The 20,734-nt window shown below is 40.6% G+C and overlaps 2 protein-coding genes across 7 annotated transcripts in view; one reads left to right on the top strand and one right to left on the bottom strand.

Moving 5' to 3' along the window:
- Window positions 1-3,495: 3,495 nt before the first annotated feature.
- HPF1 (histone PARylation factor 1) lies at window positions 3,496-12,896 on the top strand. Of its 2 annotated transcripts, none has more exons than XM_077177317.1 (8): window positions 3,496-3,517; window positions 4,854-5,013; window positions 6,943-7,129; window positions 7,604-7,702; window positions 8,737-8,887; window positions 9,608-9,695; window positions 10,287-10,459; window positions 12,164-12,896. In XM_077177317.1, the coding sequence occupies exons 1-8, from the start codon at window positions 3,512-3,514 to the stop codon at window positions 12,293-12,295; spliced, it is 996 nt and encodes a 331-aa protein (XP_077033432.1). In that variant the 5' UTR covers window positions 3,496-3,511; the 3' UTR covers window positions 12,296-12,896. The 2 variants fall into 2 exon arrangements, with proteins under 2 accessions (XP_077033432.1, XP_054489751.2); XM_054633776.2 differs by lacking the exon at window positions 3,496-3,517 and adding an exon at window positions 3,656-3,820.
- A 1,374-nt stretch (window positions 12,897-14,270) lies between these two features.
- The window catches only part of CLCN3 (chloride voltage-gated channel 3), a 61,804-nt gene continuing 55,340 nt past the window's right edge, over window positions 14,271-20,734 (bottom strand). For 2 of the 5 annotated variants that reach the window (XM_077177314.1, XM_054633775.2), the window contains one exon: window positions 14,271-17,306. In XM_077177314.1, the coding sequence (XP_077033429.1) occupies window positions 17,216-17,306 (91 nt within the window). In that variant the 3' untranslated portion in view covers window positions 14,271-17,215. Of the gene's footprint in view, window positions 17,307-17,567; window positions 19,037-20,734 lie in introns of those variants that run through there. The other 3 variants (XM_077177313.1, XM_054633774.2, XM_077177316.1) reach the window with 2 other exon arrangements.

The raw sequence follows: 20,734 nt of genomic DNA, 5'->3' as shown, positions 1-20,734 counted from the left end.
AGACTGAACACATGTATCCCTTGCTGCTTAGGTACCCTTTGAAGCTACCTAAAATAAGTCACATAAACAGTTACCTTTCAGCTGCACGTGATGGAGGGCAGGGAAAAATAGCTTGTGAACCATATGTATTGCATCCCATCTAATTTGCTAATGCAGTCTAGACTAGATAGATATCTTGTCTTGGAGATCCCTTTTCTTAGAGATCTTTAACATCTCAGCACAGAATATCTGGATCAGTGTAGCTTAGTTTACTTGTGGTGTTTTTCACAGGTGAGCAAATCTTCACCTTGCAAGGGGTGGGAGGAAAGCAATGAACTCTGACAGAAAGCTCTGAGCATGAAAGAGTCAGTAAATGGCAGTGAGGAAGGAAAAACCTGATTTCAACAACCTGCAAGTCTTCTTTCCTTCTTTCTAGTACCTGCTAGCTGATAAAGTTTATTGTTCTGGCTTTTGAATCATGAAAGCTTTTTCCACAATAATTCATATCCATAAAACTCTGAAAACTGAGAGGGTTGATTTTTGGGGTTTTTTTTGTTTTTTTTTTTTTTGCATAGCATGGAGCATACTGTGGTAACTTTGGATATTAAGCACTAATCTTGGAAATGAACATAGAAGAGGAAAAAGTCTTGCTAACCTCAAGAGGCAAATAAAACGTATCAGGAAATATGTGTGTGTATACACAGGAAGTATCTACAATGGTTTTAGAGAAAGCAGGTCTGAAAAGCTTTGTTTCAAGGAAGCATGCTTCAGTTCTGTAGTTTCTCACAAAATCTCTTCCTGTAGTTATAAATTAACAAAACAAAAACAATCTAAATAAAAAGAAATTAGGCCCACTTCAGAGTGGGATTAATCATACTGATGACTGGAGAGCTTGATGAAGCTACTTTGCAGATAATTATCTTGAGATAATCTCAGTTTATCCTGATTCAGAAGTCTGGTTGCACATGCACAGGAGGCTATGTTTTCTAGCTTGAAGGGGAGGCTTTAAAATACTATCTTATGAATTCTGCTGTAGCTATTTATCCTTTGTAAAAAGTCTTCCTTGTTACAGCCTTACAGGTTGTTACCAGAATGAATGAAAATATGACTACCAATATCAAATTATATATTTTCAAATCTCGGATTTGTATCCTCCTATAAGAGGAGTAAGATAATTTATTCTTGCTTCTCATACAGAAGGAGTTACCACTTGTTCACAGAGAGGAAAAAGTTACTATGGTGGACAGAATAATCATTCGGTATCTTAGCATTTCTTGTTTAAGGGCCTCTACAGTGGCACCCCACAATCCATTTCCACGTTTCAGAGAAGAACTGCTCAGGGTAGACTCAGGGTAGACTCAACTTCAGAGAAACTGAAAGGGTTTATTGACCCTAAAGCACATACTTAGGCTCCAAACTGCTGTTTGGAAAAGATCTCATCAGCTGCCACCTGGGACTAGGTACATCTAAACTAAAAAATACTTTTTATCTATCCAGCCATGCAAAGTTACTTTTCCAAACACAACCACTGTGACAATCTTAATGGAACTGAGCTACCTGCCTTATATTCCAAGCCTGAAAAGACAGGATGAGGTAACTGGGCATTTCATTACCTATTTCTTTTGAGGTACTTGTTGCAAAATTGTTTGGAAGGTACTTAAAAAAGATTGAGTTGCACTATATACATACACACATAAGAGTATTTTAAAAATCACATTTTATCTTAAGTATGGCTGAACACTGGTACTCTTAATTAATAATCTAGTGGCTGGGGTACCTGCCTGGGAAGTGTAAGAGACCAGGATTCTCAGATCGAGAGCATTTTGTATCCTCCTCCCTGGATTATGCACTTTTTTCTTTCCTGGGTTATTTCCAAACTGTGGGTTGTTCTAGAAGAGAGGTGCTCTTGGAGTCTTTAATAGCTTGTGTGGACAAAAGAATAAACAAAAAAAAATTGATTGATCAATAAAGCTCATGAGCTGTATGTTCAGTGGTAAAATCACTCCACGTCAGGCTTTAGACACCTAGCACTAGTAGTAAATCAGCGTAGGGGTATTTTTCTAGTCAGTTTGCATTCTTCCTAGTAAGTAAGATATGCCTTGTGAGGTATTGGCATATCTAAAATGGGGGCCACTACAAATTTATTTGATGCTTACTTTACTTCCGTTTCAATGCTGTAATGCAAAATATTGTGAGAGGCAGAAGTCAATCTCTTTAAAGGTAGAAAACTTTGAAAAGCTGCTGTTTTCTTCTTGACTCAAAGTAAAGGTAAATGCTTTCATGCTGACCTTATTTACTTGTTTTTCCTTTGGGTGACATTTCCCCTAGCCTCCACTACTGCTAAGGTTTTGTAGAGTAGAAATTATGAGCGAGACTCATAATTTAATTCTATGAAGCATTTCCCAAGGAAACCTCAGGCTAGTACTCTTGACACTTTTCAGAAAAAAAATTAGGTTTGCGGTTTCTTAGTAAGCTTTTGTGCCTCGTTTCTACTTAACCTCAGGCAATGAAATGTAAATTGTTAAACAAGGTTTGAATGTGAAATTTAATATTCCTTCCTTGTGTATGCAGGATTTTCCTAAGCAAGCAACAGGTATGCTGTTTCAAACAATAATTTTTCCAACTGAGAGAGGAGACTTTGATGCAGTCTTTGTTCTGCATCTACATCATAGCAAACCTCACTGTTTTATGTACAGGCAGTACTATCCATCAGTCAGGATCAAGTTTCCTGTGACTTGTGTGTAACTCTTAAAAAACGAGTGCTGTAGCCTGAGTTAACATCATCGAGCTTTCGTGTGAGTCATACAGCTGTCAGGTGGCTGAAACGCACTGCAGCTTATTCCTGGACCTAAGCTAACAACCTTTACCACAGCAAATATTTACAGCCTTAACAGACTGCAGGATAAAAAGATCTAATGGTATTTATTTATGCCATACACGCATCTTTCGCTCTGGTAGGCACAGTGAGTTCACCAATTTCTGTAGCTTAACTACATAATGTTTCTTTAAATAAACTCACTGCGATCTCGCTTACTGAAACAAAAAAAGTGAAGGTTTATATATAACCAGCTTCCCACTCCGCCTCCTGTGCCGCTGGTTTTCCAGGCCCTCTCCTATGCAGAGCACTTGAGCGGCGTAAGCGGATGTTGCATAATGTGATTATGGGCTGCTCTAAACTCAGGAACGTGTCCCACTTGTGGCATCTTACACACGGCTGCCTCCGCTCTTTCACTGAACACAAGCTGTGATGCTGTTTTCATATATATTCCTGGCAGCTGTCAATTGCCAAAGCAGAAGATTAGGGGATTGGGGCTTTTTTTTTTTTTAATTTGTACTGAAAACCTGTAATGCTTCCTCTCTCATGCCTTTAGCTCTGAAGGAGATGATTACATTTCAGGTCATCTCTTCCTCTGTGTGATCTCAATACACCACCCTAACTCATATTACAGGAATTTGAACGTATATGTAAGCAAGATTTTTAAAGATCAGCCTCGAAAGCCTATCTATGCGATATATCTACCGCTGAGGGAACATGGCGGTGAGTTCCCGACGTGTCTCCAGCACTAGCCGCATTCGCCACCCGGGGTGAACTGCGCCCCTTGTCGTGCCCAGTCCCTGCCCCCGGGGTCGCCGCTGTGGCGGCGGCGCCAGAGCCGGGGCTGCCGGCGGCCCCCGCCCCTCAGAGCCCCTCATGCTCCCGGCCCCTCACGGCCCCTGGCGGCCGCCGCGCGGGGCCGGGGCTGCGCAGGCGCGGGGGCGCGCGGGATGCGGGCGGCGGGAGCGCATGGCAGGTGGCGGGAAGCGGAGGCCGCGCGGCGCGGCGGAACCGGCCGGAGAGCAGGTGGGGCGGCGGGCGGCGGGCCTGCACCGCGCGGCTGCCTTGTGATGTCTGTCGGCCCTCTGTCTCCTTGCCCCTTGTTCTGTTTGGCTTGGTGGCTTTGGGGACAGACTCAGGGCCCCGCGTTCTCCTGCGCGGCAGCCCCTCCTCGGCGCGGGGACCGCCGCGCTCGGGGTGCGCCGGGCCCGCCGGCCGCCGCATCATCCCGGCGGGACCGCGCTGCGAACGGCGACACACGCCGCGACCCGGCTTAGCTGGCAGCGGCCCTGCTTCAGAGATGCTCTCTCTAGCAACAGGCTTTCTTTCTTGTTCTTATGTATTTATTTTATTTTTTATGTTCTTTTAAATGGGGGGTAGCGATTCCTACCAATTCATGGAGACTTATGTGGGAATGCGGTGGTTGAGGCTACTGCCCCAGTAGAGTGTGCCCGTGGATCGTTTCCTAGCCTGCTTCAGCTCACGTTACATAATTTTTAAAAGTAACTTCACCTCTAAGCCGCTTCTAAAATGCTGCACTGAAAACTGCAGTAGTCGTGACGTTGCATAGCACAGTAGTTAAAATAGTAGAGACCAGAGGAGTTTAGCTGTATTATTTAGTTTCACAAAATAGTATTTCTACTTTGAACTGTCTTTAAAACACACAAACATATTGTATGCTGCCCACAGTGTGATCGGAAATGGTCATTTTAGAGCAATGTAGAATTAGATTAAGCTTTAGGATTGCCTGCTCCTTTGCTTAATTAACTAACAGAAGTGCTTCTGTTGATTATATTGACCCATTAATATCAAAGTAGCAGTTTGCTGCTGCAGACATGTTTAGTACATTTGTCAGACTGCACTTTTAATGGGTTCTGTCCAAAACAGATGTTCTAGGCTGTATATATACTGCTTTAACTAATGAACACATCCTAATGGATCTAATCCTTCTTCTTCCATTAGTATAAAAGCTTTGTAGACTCCTTTGGTAGAGCTGAGAGAAAGCAACTAAATTAACTTTTGGGTTGTTTTTTTGTTGGTTTTTTTTTCCAATCTTCAGAGTGAAAAAAATGGAGCTGTCAAGAAGAGAAGATCAAACCAGGCAGATATTCCTGATAGTCTTTGCCAAGAAGCAGAAACATGCTATCAGCTTAGACTGCCTGAGGACTTCTACCAGTTTTGGAAGTTTTGTGAGGAGCTAGATCCTGAGAAACCAAGTGGTGAGGTTTTAAATTTTTTCTCTTCTAACTTTCACTTCTGAAAGCAGGCAAACTGGAGTTGGTCAGATGCATTTTAGTGATCCTGCAGTTTCTCACTTGAGATGGAGGGTATTTATGTGAGTGTGAACTAAAACACTGGGTATAATCACCAAGATGTACACTTCAAGCTTTCTAAAATGTAACTACTGAAGTTGTGCAATGCAAAGGGACTAAATGTGGTCTCAATCTGCCTTTCTTGCAAGTGCATTTAAAATGTTTAGTATGGAACTCAAGTTTCCTCATGTATCATGGTTTAATCCCAGTCACCAACTAAGCACCACACAGGCACTTGCTCACTCCCCCTTGGTGAGAGAGAATTGAAAGGGTGAAGGTGAGAAAACATGTGGGTTGAGCTGAAGACAGTGTAATAGGGAAAGCAAAAGCCACCAGCAAAGCAAAACAAGGAATTAATTCACCACCTCCCATGTGCAGGCAGGTGTTCAGCCATCTCCAAGAAAGCAGGTCTTTGTCATGCTGAGCATGATGCCATATGCTGTGGAATATCCCTTTGGTCACTTGGAATCAGCTGCCTCCTCTCTCAGCTTCTTGTGCACCCACAGCCTCCTCACTGGTGGGATGAGAGGTTGAAAAGACTTTAGTGTAAGCACTACTAAATCTGGATTTCAACCTCTTCAAGTTTATTACATAACAGAATGTGGCATCCCTGTGTGCTCTAGAAATGACAGTGTCTTTCAGAGTCATAGAATGGTTTGGGACCTTGGAAGGACCTTTAAAGGTGATCTAGTTGAACCCCCTGCACTGAGCAGTAACATCTTCAACAGAGCCAGGTTGCTCAGAGCTGGGTCCAGCCCAGCCTTAAATGTTTTTAGGTCATCCAGTGTGTCTCTGGGCACACTGTTCCAGTGTTTCACCACCTGCATCATAACACTTGTTTTTGTTTCTTGTGTTTAGTCTGAATCTACCCTGTTTTAGTTAAGAACCATTACCCCTTGTCCTCTTGCTACAGGCCCTGCTAAAATGTTTGTCCTCACCTTCAATACCTAAAGTACTGAAAGGCTGCTGTAAAGTCCCTGGAGCCTTTTGGTCTCCAGACTGAACAACCAAAGCCCTCTCAGCTCATCTTTATAGGAGAGGTGCTCTAGGCCTCTGATCATCTTCATGACCCTGTTCTGGACCCACTCCAACTGGTCCATGACCTTGCTGTGCTGACAGCCCTGGAGCTGGATGCAGCCCTGCAGCTGGGGTCTGAGCAGAGCAGAGGGGCAGAATCCCCTCCCTGGCCCTGCTGCCCACCCTGCTTTGGATGCAGCCCAGGACATGTTTGGCTCTCTGGGCTGGGGGTGCCTGTGGCTGGGTCATGTCCAGCCTTTCACCCACCAGCACCCCCACGTCCTTCTGGGCAGGGCTGCTCTCCATCTGTTCATCCCCAGCCTGTGTTGATACCAGGGGTTGCCCCAGCCCAGGTGCAGAACTTTCCAAGACCGCTTGGTCTTGTTAAATATGAAGAGATTCCCGTGGGCCCAGTTCTTGAGGTTGTCCAGGTCCCTTGGGATGGCATCCCATCCTTCAGGAGTGTCATCTGCACCCCTCAGCTTGGTCATCTGCAAAGTTGCTGAAGTTTGCTGATCCAGTCTTGTGTAATTGATAAAGATGAATATTAAACAATACTGGTTCCAGTTCAGAGCCCTGAGGGAGACCACTCATCACCAGTCTCCATCCTGACATTGGACTGTGGCTGGATGGCTACTTTTTATTAGAATTGTAATAACTCTTGAATGAAAACTATCTGAACAAAAAAAATCTTAGCTTTCCTTGTCTAGTGAATAGTGTTTGACTATGGGAATTTGAATTTATGGGAGCTTTCGATACCTGAGCAACACCAGAACTTCCCAGTCTAGACGTGCACCTGATTCATGGTTTGCTTTTCAGATGCACTTGTGTCAAGTGTTGGACTTAAGCTGGTTGGACCATATGATATTCTTGCTGGAAAACACAAAAAAGCAAAATCAACAGATGTGAACTTCAATCTTCATTGGAGATTCTTCTATGATCCCCCAGAATTTCAGACTATACTTGTTGGGGATAGCAGAACACAGTATCACATGGGATATTTCAGGTATTTTATTTCCTGTGTGCCCTTGTCTCACTACAACTATGCATAGCTTTTGTTCTCTTTTTCCATGAAACATAACTTGTGTGCTATCACCAAGCAAGAATCTTCCTTTTTTTGTAATAAGACATTAACACGTGGCTTTATCTTTTTAATAAAAAAGTTTGCAGTAACAGGAGTTGAAGACTAGATTTAAATATTTATTAATCTACCTCCTCCAGCCATCCAAAGCACCTTCACTCACTAATCTTTAACTTTTGCCATGATGCTGAGAAGAAAATCAAGTTACCAAAAGGAAATGTGTGGCTGCAAGCTCTTTTCAAGGCTTGCTGTAAGATTTTAGAGCTTTGGATCTAAGGGCATTTCTTGGTGGGGTTCTGAAGGAGATGGCAGCATAGTGGGGAGGCAAATTTAGTTTTACCTTGAAATAGGAGAAATGGACACAGCTGGACTATTTTGTGTGTGCTTTTTCATCAATAGGGATGTGCCAGATGAGCTGCCAGTGTGGGTTGGTGCAAATGAAGCAAAGAAGGGTTGTGTGATTTCACAAGTTGGTGATAATGTCTTTGCTGCAGTCAAGTAAGGTTCATATTTACTTTTATTTGCAAAGAACAGAATAGAGAGAAGTTGTTAATTTCGGAGGTGGGATGTAGAATAATGAAGCTAACTTATTATATGGCTGTCTTAAGAAACCCTCACTTATTTTCTGCCTCTGTTGGCAAGTTTTAAGATTCTCTTTAAAACCTTTGTAGGCTTTTTAACAATATTTTCCTTTCAAAACTAAAATAAATAAGTGTTAATTACGTCATTCCTTAAATATATTGGCTGAGACATCCAGTGGATATTTTATCCAATTTAGAGGCTGTGTTAAAATTATGTTGTAAGTAGAGAAAGGGCATCTCAAACAGTGGTGAAGGAAATCTGAGTCTGATAGTAGATAATAGCATCTGTCTCTTGTTCTTGTCTACATAAAAATACATTATTTTTGTATATAATCAATATCTACAAGAAATACCATTTCTGCCCTGTGGCAGGATAACACTGATGTGGATATGTAGTTCAGTCTGATTCATGGAACTTTACATGTTCCTGTGTCAGGAAGGTAAATAACTGACATCATCCCTGCTGGTTAAAAATGGAAAGCTCTCTAAGAACAGGCACGTGTCAGTCAGTGAAAGCAGACTGAAGAATGGCTTCTGCAAAAGAACCCTTGTGCACTGCAGAGTTAAATGAGGACATATGTTTTGAAAGTAGCATGGGGAAGCTCATAAATATGTATTTATGTGCATGACTTGGATGACAAATGGTGTATATGGCACAGAAACAGCAAACTGAATTCTTAAGATAGAAAGATGAACAGTTACTGAGGCTGGGAGAACCTTGAGCACCTGCAGATTGCATAATTGTAATGCAGGTACAGATAAGAAAAGCCCAAGTACTGGATATGCCAAACTATTTTCTTGCCTCTTCTTAAGAGGGTGGCATTTTCAAGTCTGTGTGTGATTAAACACAGGACTGCTAATCTTTGTTGTTAAGATCTAGACGCTTAACATTTAAAAGGCTATTAATTTTTTTTTTTTTTTGTTTTCTTGACATGTTTAATCTATTTGCAGATTATTTTTGTCAAAGAAACTTAAGGAAGTGGCTGATAAAAAGAAAAATGCTGTTTTGAGAGACATAGATGAAAAGCTAACAAGAACAGCAAAAGAACTGGGTTATTCTCTGGAACAAAAAACCCTGAAGATGAAACAGAGAGATAAGAAAGTATGACTTTCCTCATCTACTGGAGAGAACTAAGTTCTGTTAAATTTTTTTTCATTTACTTCCTGTTTGTGTTTTTCCATCCTTCTAGTCAGTAAGGATGCTACGTTAGGAATTTCCCAAGGTAATCAGCTCTCTATAAAGCTTCAAAAGAGGGAAGATTACTACAAGTGTGTTTCAAATAATAGGATATAATAAAAAACACTTTACTCTTGTAAATCATAGCTTGGCATTCAATTAAAAATGAAACAAGAACAAACCACCACCAAAAACAACTCAGTAAGCACAGTAGTCTAGAAACTGGAACAAATAGAGGCCATGGAGAAAACTGCTTTAAATGGAAGATTGTTCTAAATAGTTGGGTTGGATCTGTTAAAAACAGGACCATTAAGGATGATATAGATGATAATAACAGAGATTGTTTGTATACCTGTTAAAAATAATTATGGTAGGGGACTAAGTAAATGCAGTATAGTGCAACACAAGTGACTACAAGGGTTCCTAGAATTCAGAATTCCACTGAAATTGCATTTCCAGTTATTTCAAACTTCAGTACTTGAAATTAACTGCAATATAATTTGAAACTAAGTTGTTGTCCTGGAGCCAGGACACCATGTTAGGTTTGACCACCAGCAGTCAGATGTTAGTGTTTAATGAGGTGAGTTATTTTTAGGTCACAGTACTGTCTCATGGTGCTATGTTCCATTTTCTGTCTCTCTTCAGGTGGTGACCAAAGCATTTCATGGAGCAGGCCTAGTGGTTCCTGTAGACAAAAATGATGTTGGATACAGAGAACTTCCTGAAACAAATGGTAAACATGTTGTTTACTGTATCCCTCTGCTTTTTTTAAGTAAACAACCCTCAGTAAAAAACAAACTGCATTTATGTTTTCTACTTAAAAAATTTGGCTGATAGGAGTAAAACATAGAGGTCCTAACCATCACACTTGACCTCAAAGTATTGTCATTAAAGGAACCAGGTGAGACTCAATGAAAAGTGCTAAATCTGTGAAAATACCTCAAGTAGTAGTTTAGATTCTTTTCTTTTGTGTTATCAAAGCCATGCAGGAAGTAGAGCAAAAAGCTGATCTACATTCAGGGATGTGTGGGCTTATCTTTTATCCACCACCTTCTTCTAGTGTCATTTGAAGCAAAATCAGTTCCTTGATGAAATTTCATCACACAAGTGCTTGTCTGCCTTTGTGAGGAACTGAGAGAGATGGGCATGGGGTAAGAATGAGCTTCCAAGGAAAGGGGGGAAAGCTTCACCAGCAGTTCAGGGTATGCCCACTTACCTTACGTGTAAGCATGGCACATGGGTATAGTTTTGCCACAGAATACTTCTGTGCAATATTAAATTTATTTATTTAAACATCTAAATATCTGCTGTTGGTTTTTTGCAGCTAATCTTAAAAAAATTTGTAAGGCCATTGTTGATGCTCCGACTGATGAGGAGAGAGTGAAGGCCTTTGCACCCATTCAAGAAATGCTGACCTTTGTCCAGTTTGCTAATGATGAATGTGATTATGGAATGGGATATGAGCTGGGCATGGACCTGTTTTGCTATGGATCACATGTGAGTAAATTAATGCATAATTTTATACATGGGCTAGAAGTGTTGAATTCATTCCATGTTGAATTTAAAATTGTGTGTGCAAAGGCCCAATCCTGCAGTCCAGAAGTGGAGTGTGAAGGGCCTGATCCAAATACACTGAACAGCTGGAGTCCCTTGTCCCCAGCTACTTGTATAGGCACCCATATTCACCCTGATCAGGAAACAGCCTGATGCTTGTAGTAACCCCAGCTGGGAGAATGTGAACCCAGGTGAGCTGCCTGGCTGTACTGCATAGGGCACCTGCCACCTGGTGTCTCCTCCCTAGTTCTCTGCCAACAGAGAACATTGTCAGTGAGGGGATTGAATTAATAGCACTTATTGCACATAAAAATTATGCTTAATGATTTTTATTCTATATTAGCTACTGGCCTGCTGATGAAAAGGGTCACAGCTGTAATTAGTCAATGGCTAGAAAATAACACATGAAGTTTCAACGTCAACCTAATATGAATGGATCATCATAGAAACCCCTGCAAAACTAGGGTTTTTTTTTTGCTAGCTGCTCCTAGCAAAACTATTATTGGCTAAGTGGTGCTCCAGAGTATCATGGGAAGGATTAAGTTTTTCAGTACTAAATGTAGGCCCAAAAGAGCTGTGCCGATTACTGGTTAAAATACTTAGCCATTGAAATGCATGAAAACTGACTGCTCTTGCCATACACTGTTAAATTACTAATGTGTTTCTTAGACTTATGCCCTGCTCTCTTAAGTTCCATACAGCATCTGAAAATGTGTGGTATTTTTTTTCAAAATCCTGCTCATTTAGAGCCCTTCTTTCAGACTAGGCTGCTTCAGCTGCTTACATTTTTTTTACAACTGGAAGGGCAGTGAAGGAAACTGTTCCTCCCATTTTTCTGAGTAGGTGGAGGCAAATACTCATCTTCCAAGCTTTGTGCTTCTCAGCACATGAGACTAACCACTGACAAAGTCCTGCAGTGAAAAATTGTGTTTACAGTACAGTAATGCGTCTTGTCTGTTTTACACTGCAGCTTGGAACACCTGTAACTTTGCAACTGGTTTCTAGAATTAGAAACTTCCATCTTCTAGTTTAGTAAATAGAAGAAACAGTGGCTTCACACATAAGTTTTACTCAGTTACGTCCCTGCCTTTCTTGGAGCTCCTACTTGGAGCTGTTTTCCAGTTCTGACTGGAGCCTTCCTGGCCATTTGCTTACAGAGCCAGAGAAACACTGACACATTATCTGTAGCCCAAGACATAGAAAAGAACGTCAATCATCCCCTTTGTTTGAGAGATACAATGGACTTACGTGTACAATAATGATTGCAAATGCTAAATATGCTCTGATGTTTATACATTTGAAGTTCTTAAATGGTTACTGTAAGTACCACTGTAATCCTCAAACTGTGGGGTGGGATGAGACATGGGACTGTGACAGGATAGGGGACTTCACCTGCAGGCTCCAGTTTGGGATGCTGTGGTGAGTGGGATCACCATCTGCTCGATTTCTCTCTCACTGCGGCAGCTCGGGCACCCCCCTGCCCTTGCTGTGAGTGTCCCAGCTGTAGCATGAGGATGTGCTCGGGCAGTTTGGGAGGGGTTGAAGGGCGCGGTGTGAATGGGGCAGAGCCAGGAGCTGGGGCTGCTCCCGGAATTAACCAAGCCACTGAGGCCGAGGGCGGCTCTTGTTTTTGCTTCTCCCCTACAGTACTTCCACAAGACGGTGGGCCAGCTGCTGCCCCTGGCTTACACCCTGCTGAAGAGGAACCTCTTTGCCGAAATCATCGAGCAGCACCTGGGCAGCCGGCGGGAGGAGGACCTGGATCAGCTGGAGCCCTGAGCCGGGCGCGGGGGCTGCAGCTGGGGGTGGCCCTGCGCGCCCGGGGCCGGGCTTGTCCGTGTGTCTGTGGGGCTTTTTGTACTCGGTGGCGGTGTTCCCTCGCTCAGTAAAGGTTTTCTAAGGAACGCGCTGCTTCCCGCTGCTGGCTGCACGGCGGGCCCGGGATGGGGAGCGGGGCTGCGGGGCTGAGGAGCTGCCGCGGGCGGGGCGGTGGGACCGACACGCCTGCCTGGCCCTGCCCTGCAGGCCCCGGGAGCCAGGCCCGGGCCGGGGCTGCTGCTCCAGGGCTGCTCAGAGCAGCGCGCCGGTGACTCAGGGCACGGCGGGGCCGCTGGGGCTCGGTCAGCACCCCCCGTGCCATATGCGAACCAATCCCCACGTCCCTGCTCCAGGGCGTGGTTCTGCCCTTCTCCGTTTCTGCAGTTGTGTCCTACCCCTCAGGTAAAGCATTCCCTTACTGCAGCTCCTGCGTTGCTGGGGCTGGTTCAAGTGGGACGAAACTGATGGGATGAAGGAAATGCTAACTGACATTACAAGAGAAATTAGGAATTCAACTGCAGTTGCTACCTTGCTAATAAAATAAGAAGCCATCTCCAAGTGATTTTGTACAAGGTGCAAATTAATTGCTTTCAAGGTCCTTAGTTCCTAGCTGAGTTCTTGTTACTGCATTTGGAGGTTTATTCTCTGACGATTAAAATAACAGTCCAGAAATAATGGAAAATAACATTTGCTCTTACTCAACAGCCCTGCCACCATCCAGTGACTTGACTTCCATTGTAGCAATTCACATCAGTACTAATGACAGCAATATTAATTACTACTGCTAAAAATTATAGGCCAGTAGCACTATGCTAAAATGTAAGTCATTCCAACTCTTTTAAGCAAAGGATTGCCAGTTACATGTTACTTTATGGTAGAAGGGAGCAATGGAGATAAAATGTAGGTTAGAGTGCTGCAAAAGTATTGTGAGTTTCAAATACACAAGAAAATCACATACTACAGCTACTAATGTAAATTTGACAACATTACCCCTTTCATTCAGCATATTAATGTCAAGCACAGTCTTGCAGATACTCATTCACAGGCCTAGAGGTTTTTTTTAATACATAAAAAAAACAGGTACTTTCCATCTCATTCTTGTTTTTGTTTCAAGTACAGGAGCCCTTAATCTCAGGGCCCTGTAAATCACACAAGTACTAAAACAGTAGAATCGTGGAAAGGTTTGAGTTGGAGAGGACCTTAAAAATTCAACTTTTTAACTGTTACTTAAATATGAACTTAGATGTGCCAAAATGAGGACCTGAGACTGGACATCCATATTTATGTATTAACCCCTGATGGAGAAGGGGTTAATACATGAATAATGCAATGTGAGTAATAGTCCCTGATGGAGAAATCTGTTACAGCAGCTGTAACATGACTGATGTGCTGTGTAATAAACTGGGCCAGACTCTTTAGCAGAGCCTGCTACACTAAACCAAGGAGTAATGGTTTTAAATAAAAAAGATTCAGACTAGATAGGGAGAATGCATTTTTTATTATGAGAATGGTGAAATATTGAAGTGGTTGCCCAGAGGGGTGGTACCTACCCCTCCCTCCAAGTGTTCAGTGGATGGGCCTCTGAGCAATGTGTCTCATGGAAGGTGTCCCTGCCCATGACAGGAGCGTTGGAATGAGGTGATCTCTAAGGTCCCTTCCAGCCCAGGCCATTCTATGATGTGTACATCATCAGCAGATGCTTTTCAGACAATAAAAGGATCATCCACTTTTAACTTCAAATAAAAAAGATTTTGTTTTAATTCTATAATTAGCTAGGCAATGCAAATACTGCATTTCCTACACTCTATTCTTTTTGACAAATCTTACTAGTTTTGTATGTAAAATTCCTAGCTGTTAATTTTCTCAGGGAAAATAAATGCAAAAATTAAGACAAATCTTGTTTGTGAAAACAGTGAGAAAGTATAACAAAACAATAAATGGTCATACAGAAGTTTTTAATGCTTGATTAAATCATCACAGTAATGAGAATTTTTACTGTAATGATATGCAGTTCTACCACACTATTATAAATAAAAACATTAAGATCAATATTAAATACAGCTCTAGGCAACATCACAGATTAACAAAGAATGCATTCTTCATGAACCAGTATCTGAATGATTTAAAAAATAAAAAAATGCTGACACTTTCCCCCTCCCATCCACCACCTTTTTTTTTTTTAATTAGTAACTTGAGTAAGGCGCTGCAAGTTTCACGTTAGAAATTTTTTGTTGCACAGCACAGGCACACATACTTCATTAACAGAACCTCTACTGCATGTTTACCAGAAGACATTTTAAATGTCAACAGGGAAAGCTTAGCAGGATAAGAGTAAACAGAGATGCACAATTTATATGCAGCTCTGGGGATCCACACAGAAATGAAACACAGCAGGAGTGTGAACTGTATTTTAATTGAGACAGCAGTCTCTAGAATTAGGTGCAAGTTAATACAGTACACACAGCAATGTTTTACAATAACACCAAACAGGGCAGAGATTTCAAACTGATTTAGAGTGATTTTTGTATGTGTAGTGAGTTTGTATTCTTCCGCTACAGAAAAAGAAATCAGACAACAGAAATCAGTGTCACAGACAACTTCCAGAGCTGCCTTCTGTAAATGGGCCTAATCCTGCTCTTTGTGAAGCTTCCTCTTCTTCAGGCTTATGTAATGTAACAGAGCAAATTTTTAACAACTAGCACTGGCTTCACATGGAAGAGTACAGGTGGTTGTTGCCATGCTCCCATTTTTATGTAGCCCAATTCCCTGTTTCATTTCCAAACCTGTTTTTAATACAGGGCCTGATCACTGTGATCCCCCTGGCAAATTTCACTTTCTACTGGTTCCAGTTGCTGCTGGAACTGAGATGATAAAATGTAGATGGCAGTTTTTTAGTAAGAAAAAGAAGTTCAAATTCAACAGTGCACTTACTTAGGCACAGCCATTTTTGTGCAGCTCAGCCAAAAGTGCCACAATTTTGGTTCATTGTGTTACTGTACTTAAGATAAAATCATACTGAGTACTTCATGAATAAAGATGTTTGAGGTAACTGTGATGAATGCCTTAGATTTAAGATGTTAGACTTTTAGTGTTTATATTCTGGCCATTTTTGCAGTCTTGTGAGCATAATTGTTAAAAGAAAGAAATTTTATCCAACCTCATATTACAAAACATGATTTTTGTCAGCCAGATTTAATCTTTTTCCTTCCTAATTTAGGCTTATAGCATATTGCCATTTTTCCTCTGCATGCAGTTCTGGTGATGGTCTGATAAAATGAATAGGAAACAAAACAATGTACTGTGAAGAAGTTAGGGGTCTGTCAGTTCACCTCCAAGTGTGTGTGTGTTGCTGCTGAATTTTAAAGTCCTGCCAAAGTTTCAAGTACTGGATTCAATTCTGCCCTGCTGCTCAGGTGTGACTACATATAATTTACACCTTTATATACTTGGGAGAAGAGTCAAAAGCAATTTAATAGTTGCTTTCTCCTATTACTTTTAAAACCCTGCAGGTTTGGGTTTTTTTAAAATAAAACCCTACTATTACTGTTCCAGTTATCTGCCAGTAAAGAAAAAAGGAAATCCAAGGTAACGGCAGTGAGAGTTACATTTGAAAATGATCTTGCATGTATGTTGGATCATAAAGAAGCCATTTTCTTGAAACCCTTCATCTAGTTGTAAACATTTGCTAATCCTCCATTACTTGCAGAGGATTATGAATTATTCTATAAAATCACATTAAAAAGGTAATTAGTTATGTGAGATATTAACTGATTCATATTTAATAGATTTTTTAAATCCATACAAATATAAATAAAGAATGGTAAAACTTCAAGAAAAATAATATACATTTAGTGCAAATTATGAGTTACATTTCTTCCAACCATGTCAGCAGTGGAACGTCTTTTGTGGAGAAGAAAAAATAAAAATGACCATTCTCAAATTTTACAGGGGGGGAAAAGATCTCCAGTGTTGAAGCATGCATTTTTTTACCAGATACACGTATACAGAATTGTTCCAGCTCTTAAACTAGTAGAATAGCAGTATTTTTCCTTATACTGCACAACATTGGTATATATCATAGTGTGTTCAATAATACAAAAATTGCATAAGACCAGGTCACGTTATTGATATTTTCTGCAGCAAAACCAGTATTTTTCTTTAAAATACTGGTTTCACCTGGTTTTAGTTTTCTCATATCATGACAGCACAAGGGTTGAAAGAAGTCTTGTGTGGTTCTTGGAAAGTATTACCTGCTCAACCTGGTTTTGTTGCAGTGCATCTGCACTGCCCCAAGCATTTCGTGATGTACGAACTTAGACATTTAATGGCACAAGAAAAACCTCCCTTCTTGTGATCACACCTCAGTAACTCACAGTACATCTCAATATGAGAAACAACTGCTTCAAAAGGGCACACCAATTTTAAAGAGGCTTTGTTACGGCTCAGGAGAGAGAGAAATAAAGCTCTTCTGGAATGTAGAAAGGTGACGAGTAATAGTTAATACGTTTCATGAAGGGCAAGACCTTTCAGTCTCCACAAGATGGCTCAATTCAGAATGATCCCTCCAGAAACAGGGATTAATAACACATCTCTTCAATGCTGAAGTACCAGGCTGGGCTGGAGAATGGCACCGCTTTGCACGGCTCACCCACTGCACTATCATGGCAGACCTGATGTCTCGGGACGCATCCAGTGCAGGACAGCAGCTCTCCCTTCCCACACTCCCATCAGCTCCCCCAGACTGACTCCTGATTGCCAGCAGCACTGTTATGTAAAAACCCAGCTCGTCTCTGATTTTAGAAGTTTCCCCAGACTACAGTGTTGTGCTATTCAACAAATGAACCTCCTCTTCCGTTTCCTCTCTCTCCTCAGCTATGGGTTTCAGTTGAACATTATGGAGGCGGGGTCTTGGTTTGCCGTCTGGGCCATATGACGGAGGATATCTTTTTTTGTTATAATGCCAAGGAGGCGCCTGAAAAGGATAAATGGAAGACTGATATTAATCCAAGCAGGAAAATAATGAAGTAGAACAAATCTGTAGCCAAGTCCTTTTTGTTGACAGGAATAGAGCAAAAGTAAACAGCCTGATTTTCTTATTTAAACAGAAACATTTTATTTATCAAAATGTTGAGGAACCACCAGTTTGATAAAACACAGCAATGCTGAGACGCTGTATCAAATGGTCTCTGACAGCTGTAGTCCGTTTTAATGAAATACAAGTCATACAAGTAGAGCCCATTACAATTTTTATTTAACTTTTTGTTTCTACAAAAATCAAATTTTCATTAGCATATGCCAACAAAAAAGTAACAAAGAGGGACAAAGAAAAGAGAGGTATGAAAAAGAAATGACAGTGATCCCACTTCATAAGGGAGGCATGTTCCAACCTAGCCATCAGAAGTGATGAACTGCTTGATGGCCCCAAATCAAACTCCCCTTCCCTCCTTTTTTAAACCAGAAGGATCCTTCCAGTCTGACACACTGGCTCAGATTGAATGTATTCATAGGAGCACACTGTACTGGCCATGAAACTTTTGTAAAATAAACAACAGTTAATTAGTTTTTGGAGTTCATGGCTTTAGAAAAAAAACAAACTGTGAATAATAAAATTTTCATTTTCCAATTTAGATACTGTGCTCTTATGACACGGTCTTTTAAAACTATAACTGCTAAACATCAAATAGAGTGAGACTGTCCAAAAGGATAATATCACAAGAGAAGCAAAGAGCAGAATGGATGAGCTGCTGCCCTTGTTATTCTGGTTAGTACATTTCAATTTGTCTTATTAAAGGACGCATGAAATACTTGTGAAATATTAGCATAAAATGAGAACATAATTAGCATGTTTTGCACATAAGCAGCTAAACATGGTGGGTATGTTTAGTAGACATGGAACTAGCAACCCATGTCTAAATTAAGACAAAGTGTACCACCTATCTAAGGGGTTAGTTCACAACATCATGGTTAAAATCATATCTAGATTCTGAAGTCAACAGACTACATAGTAGCAGGCCACTTGGTGGCTGGTATCACTGCACATTTTGTAAAGGATTACACTCACTGCTGTAGGTAACAGTGGCAGAATCACAGACTTTACATAAAATCACAGGACTTTGCTAAAAAATATTTTCAAAAACTCATGTTAATAAAGGGGGATTACAGGGAAGATCTAATGATGCAATTAAAACATGCTTATCTCTTCTTCTCAAAAGATGTGATACTTTGCTATTTAACAGCTATTTAAAGCTGTCCAAATCAGAAAAAGAAATTGGCATATATGAAAATCTTAATTTGCATTAGTCAGGGAAAAAGTATTTCTAGCTGCATGCCTTCCCACCTGGGGAATTCAAGAGATCAACCAGCTGGATGGATGTGATCTCATCAACACAAGTATCAGAAAGTTTACTGTTTACTTTCCTTTAATGTTGTGACTAACAGTATGTTCACATTTACAGCTTCTTTTCTACAAAAGGATTTTGCACATGTTGTTTTATGTTCAATACAAATTTTGAGCACAAGAAGATTTCATGGTTCAGCCGATACCATAAAAGCCCTGAACAGTTCACAAGTTTCATGCTTCCTGACTTCTAATGTGTCTAATTATGAGATCTGATATATCTAATCACCAAGGGTTCGACGTGCTGCTTTAGTTGCTCGAGATGCTCTAATATGTTCTTCTTTGTGATGATCCCCAAGACAATCCTGCAACAGATTATGTTATGCTAATAACTGTGTGAAATCAAATGAAAAAAAAATTCTAATCATAATGGAAAAGGATTAGAGCAAACTGAAAAAGAAAAAAAAAAAAAAAGAAATGGTTGCAGGAAAGCTAATGAGATAATTAAATGAGAATTTATTTGAAAGTCAGTACCCTTTCCCAGATTTTGCTTTTTTTCCTTTTTCTCCCAAAATGCTGAACACAATTGGCTCTACAACCACCCCAGAGCAGTATGTTTCTTGTATCAGGTACACATCAGGGTAGCAAACTTTATCCCTTCATCCTAAATTCACATATTTTTGGGTTTTAAAGGTACTGAAACTAAAATCTACTTTGTATTTCCTTCATTTAATAGTTATTTCTCCTCAGAAATACAGATAATTACTGACATTTTAACAAGCCACAGTAGATGAACAAAGTATTAATTTTGTAAAGTCATAGCAACTGAGCTTCAAAGCTGCTTACAGAGCTGGGCTATCTCGTGGCCTTAGAAACAGACAAATTCAGACAAATTTCTTGTTCATGACAGGACAAATCAAGAGCAACTCCCTGGAATGGATATTCTGATACAAATTTGGAGGAGTAAGGCTCAGTCTTCTCTCTGTCATCTGCACCAATTTCTGTACAATCCAGTCTGGACTGGAATTAGTATGTTGATGCAAGTCTTTAAACAGGTATATTCAGTTTGCAGGAAATCTGCCAGCGAAAATATAAAGTAGTCCTTGATGTCCACAAGGGTATATGCCATCGCTAAACACCACTAGTACTAATATTTATGATCTGTTCTTCTTGTAATGGACAGTGTGCTTGTGGAATGCCACAAATTTGTAAACTGAAGTAGTATAAAATAAATATTAAAGCCATTCCTGCTACTTTATCATAAAATAGTTTAAAATTTATAGTAGAACTTGACATAGTTTTGCAGAATCAAGCTTTCTCTAGAGAAGATTTTAGCATCAATGTCAATGCTTGAGCACTCAACCACAACAGAAACTATGAAAAAAAAATCATAGTAATTATTTTTCAGTGAAGTTCTATTGATTTGAATTTCCCTCCCCAAACAAGAATAATTGCATGCCCAGACTAACTTCTAAATGTCAGATCATTATGTCCTTTTGAAAGGCTTCTGGAAACACTACTTGCCATTCCATACACAGATGCATGGAAGGAAAAAAAAACAAAACAAAACAAAAAACAGACAGGAGAACATTTAAATAAATTTGTTTTAAAATACATCTGAAAAAAACCCCCAACTTGGAAACCAATGAAATATTTAAATATTCGCTACATACAGCAGCAGTCCTTTTGCCCACAGAAAAACCAAGAAAGTCCCAGTCATTTCAGATTTCTTGTCCCAAGGACACTGATCAATCCTAAACATGTCAATGAGCAGACAACATTTCACTCCCTGGGTGCCTTAAAAGACATGCTAAAGGGAAAGCAAGATACTATGGTAGGAGCTTCGATGTTGCATGTCAAGTGTTTAATGCAAGAGATACAGAAAAGCAGAATGTTAAAGGAACAGCTGCACAGAAAAAGATCATGTAAAAAAAAATAAGGAGCAGTTTAGATAAGAGGCAATTACAATGAACATTTATTTTTCATGCTGGGAGCTGATTTATTTAGTAGATAATCACAGGACAATTCCCAACAGTCTCATTTACAAACATTCTAAACCTTAA

The sequence above is a fragment of the Agelaius phoeniceus genome, chromosome 4 (assembly GCF_051311805.1).
Source record: "Agelaius phoeniceus isolate bAgePho1 chromosome 4, bAgePho1.hap1, whole genome shotgun sequence".
NCBI classification, from domain to species: Eukaryota; Metazoa; Chordata; class Aves; order Passeriformes; family Icteridae; genus Agelaius; species Agelaius phoeniceus.
This window is presented reverse-complemented; position numbering and strand designations above follow the sequence as displayed.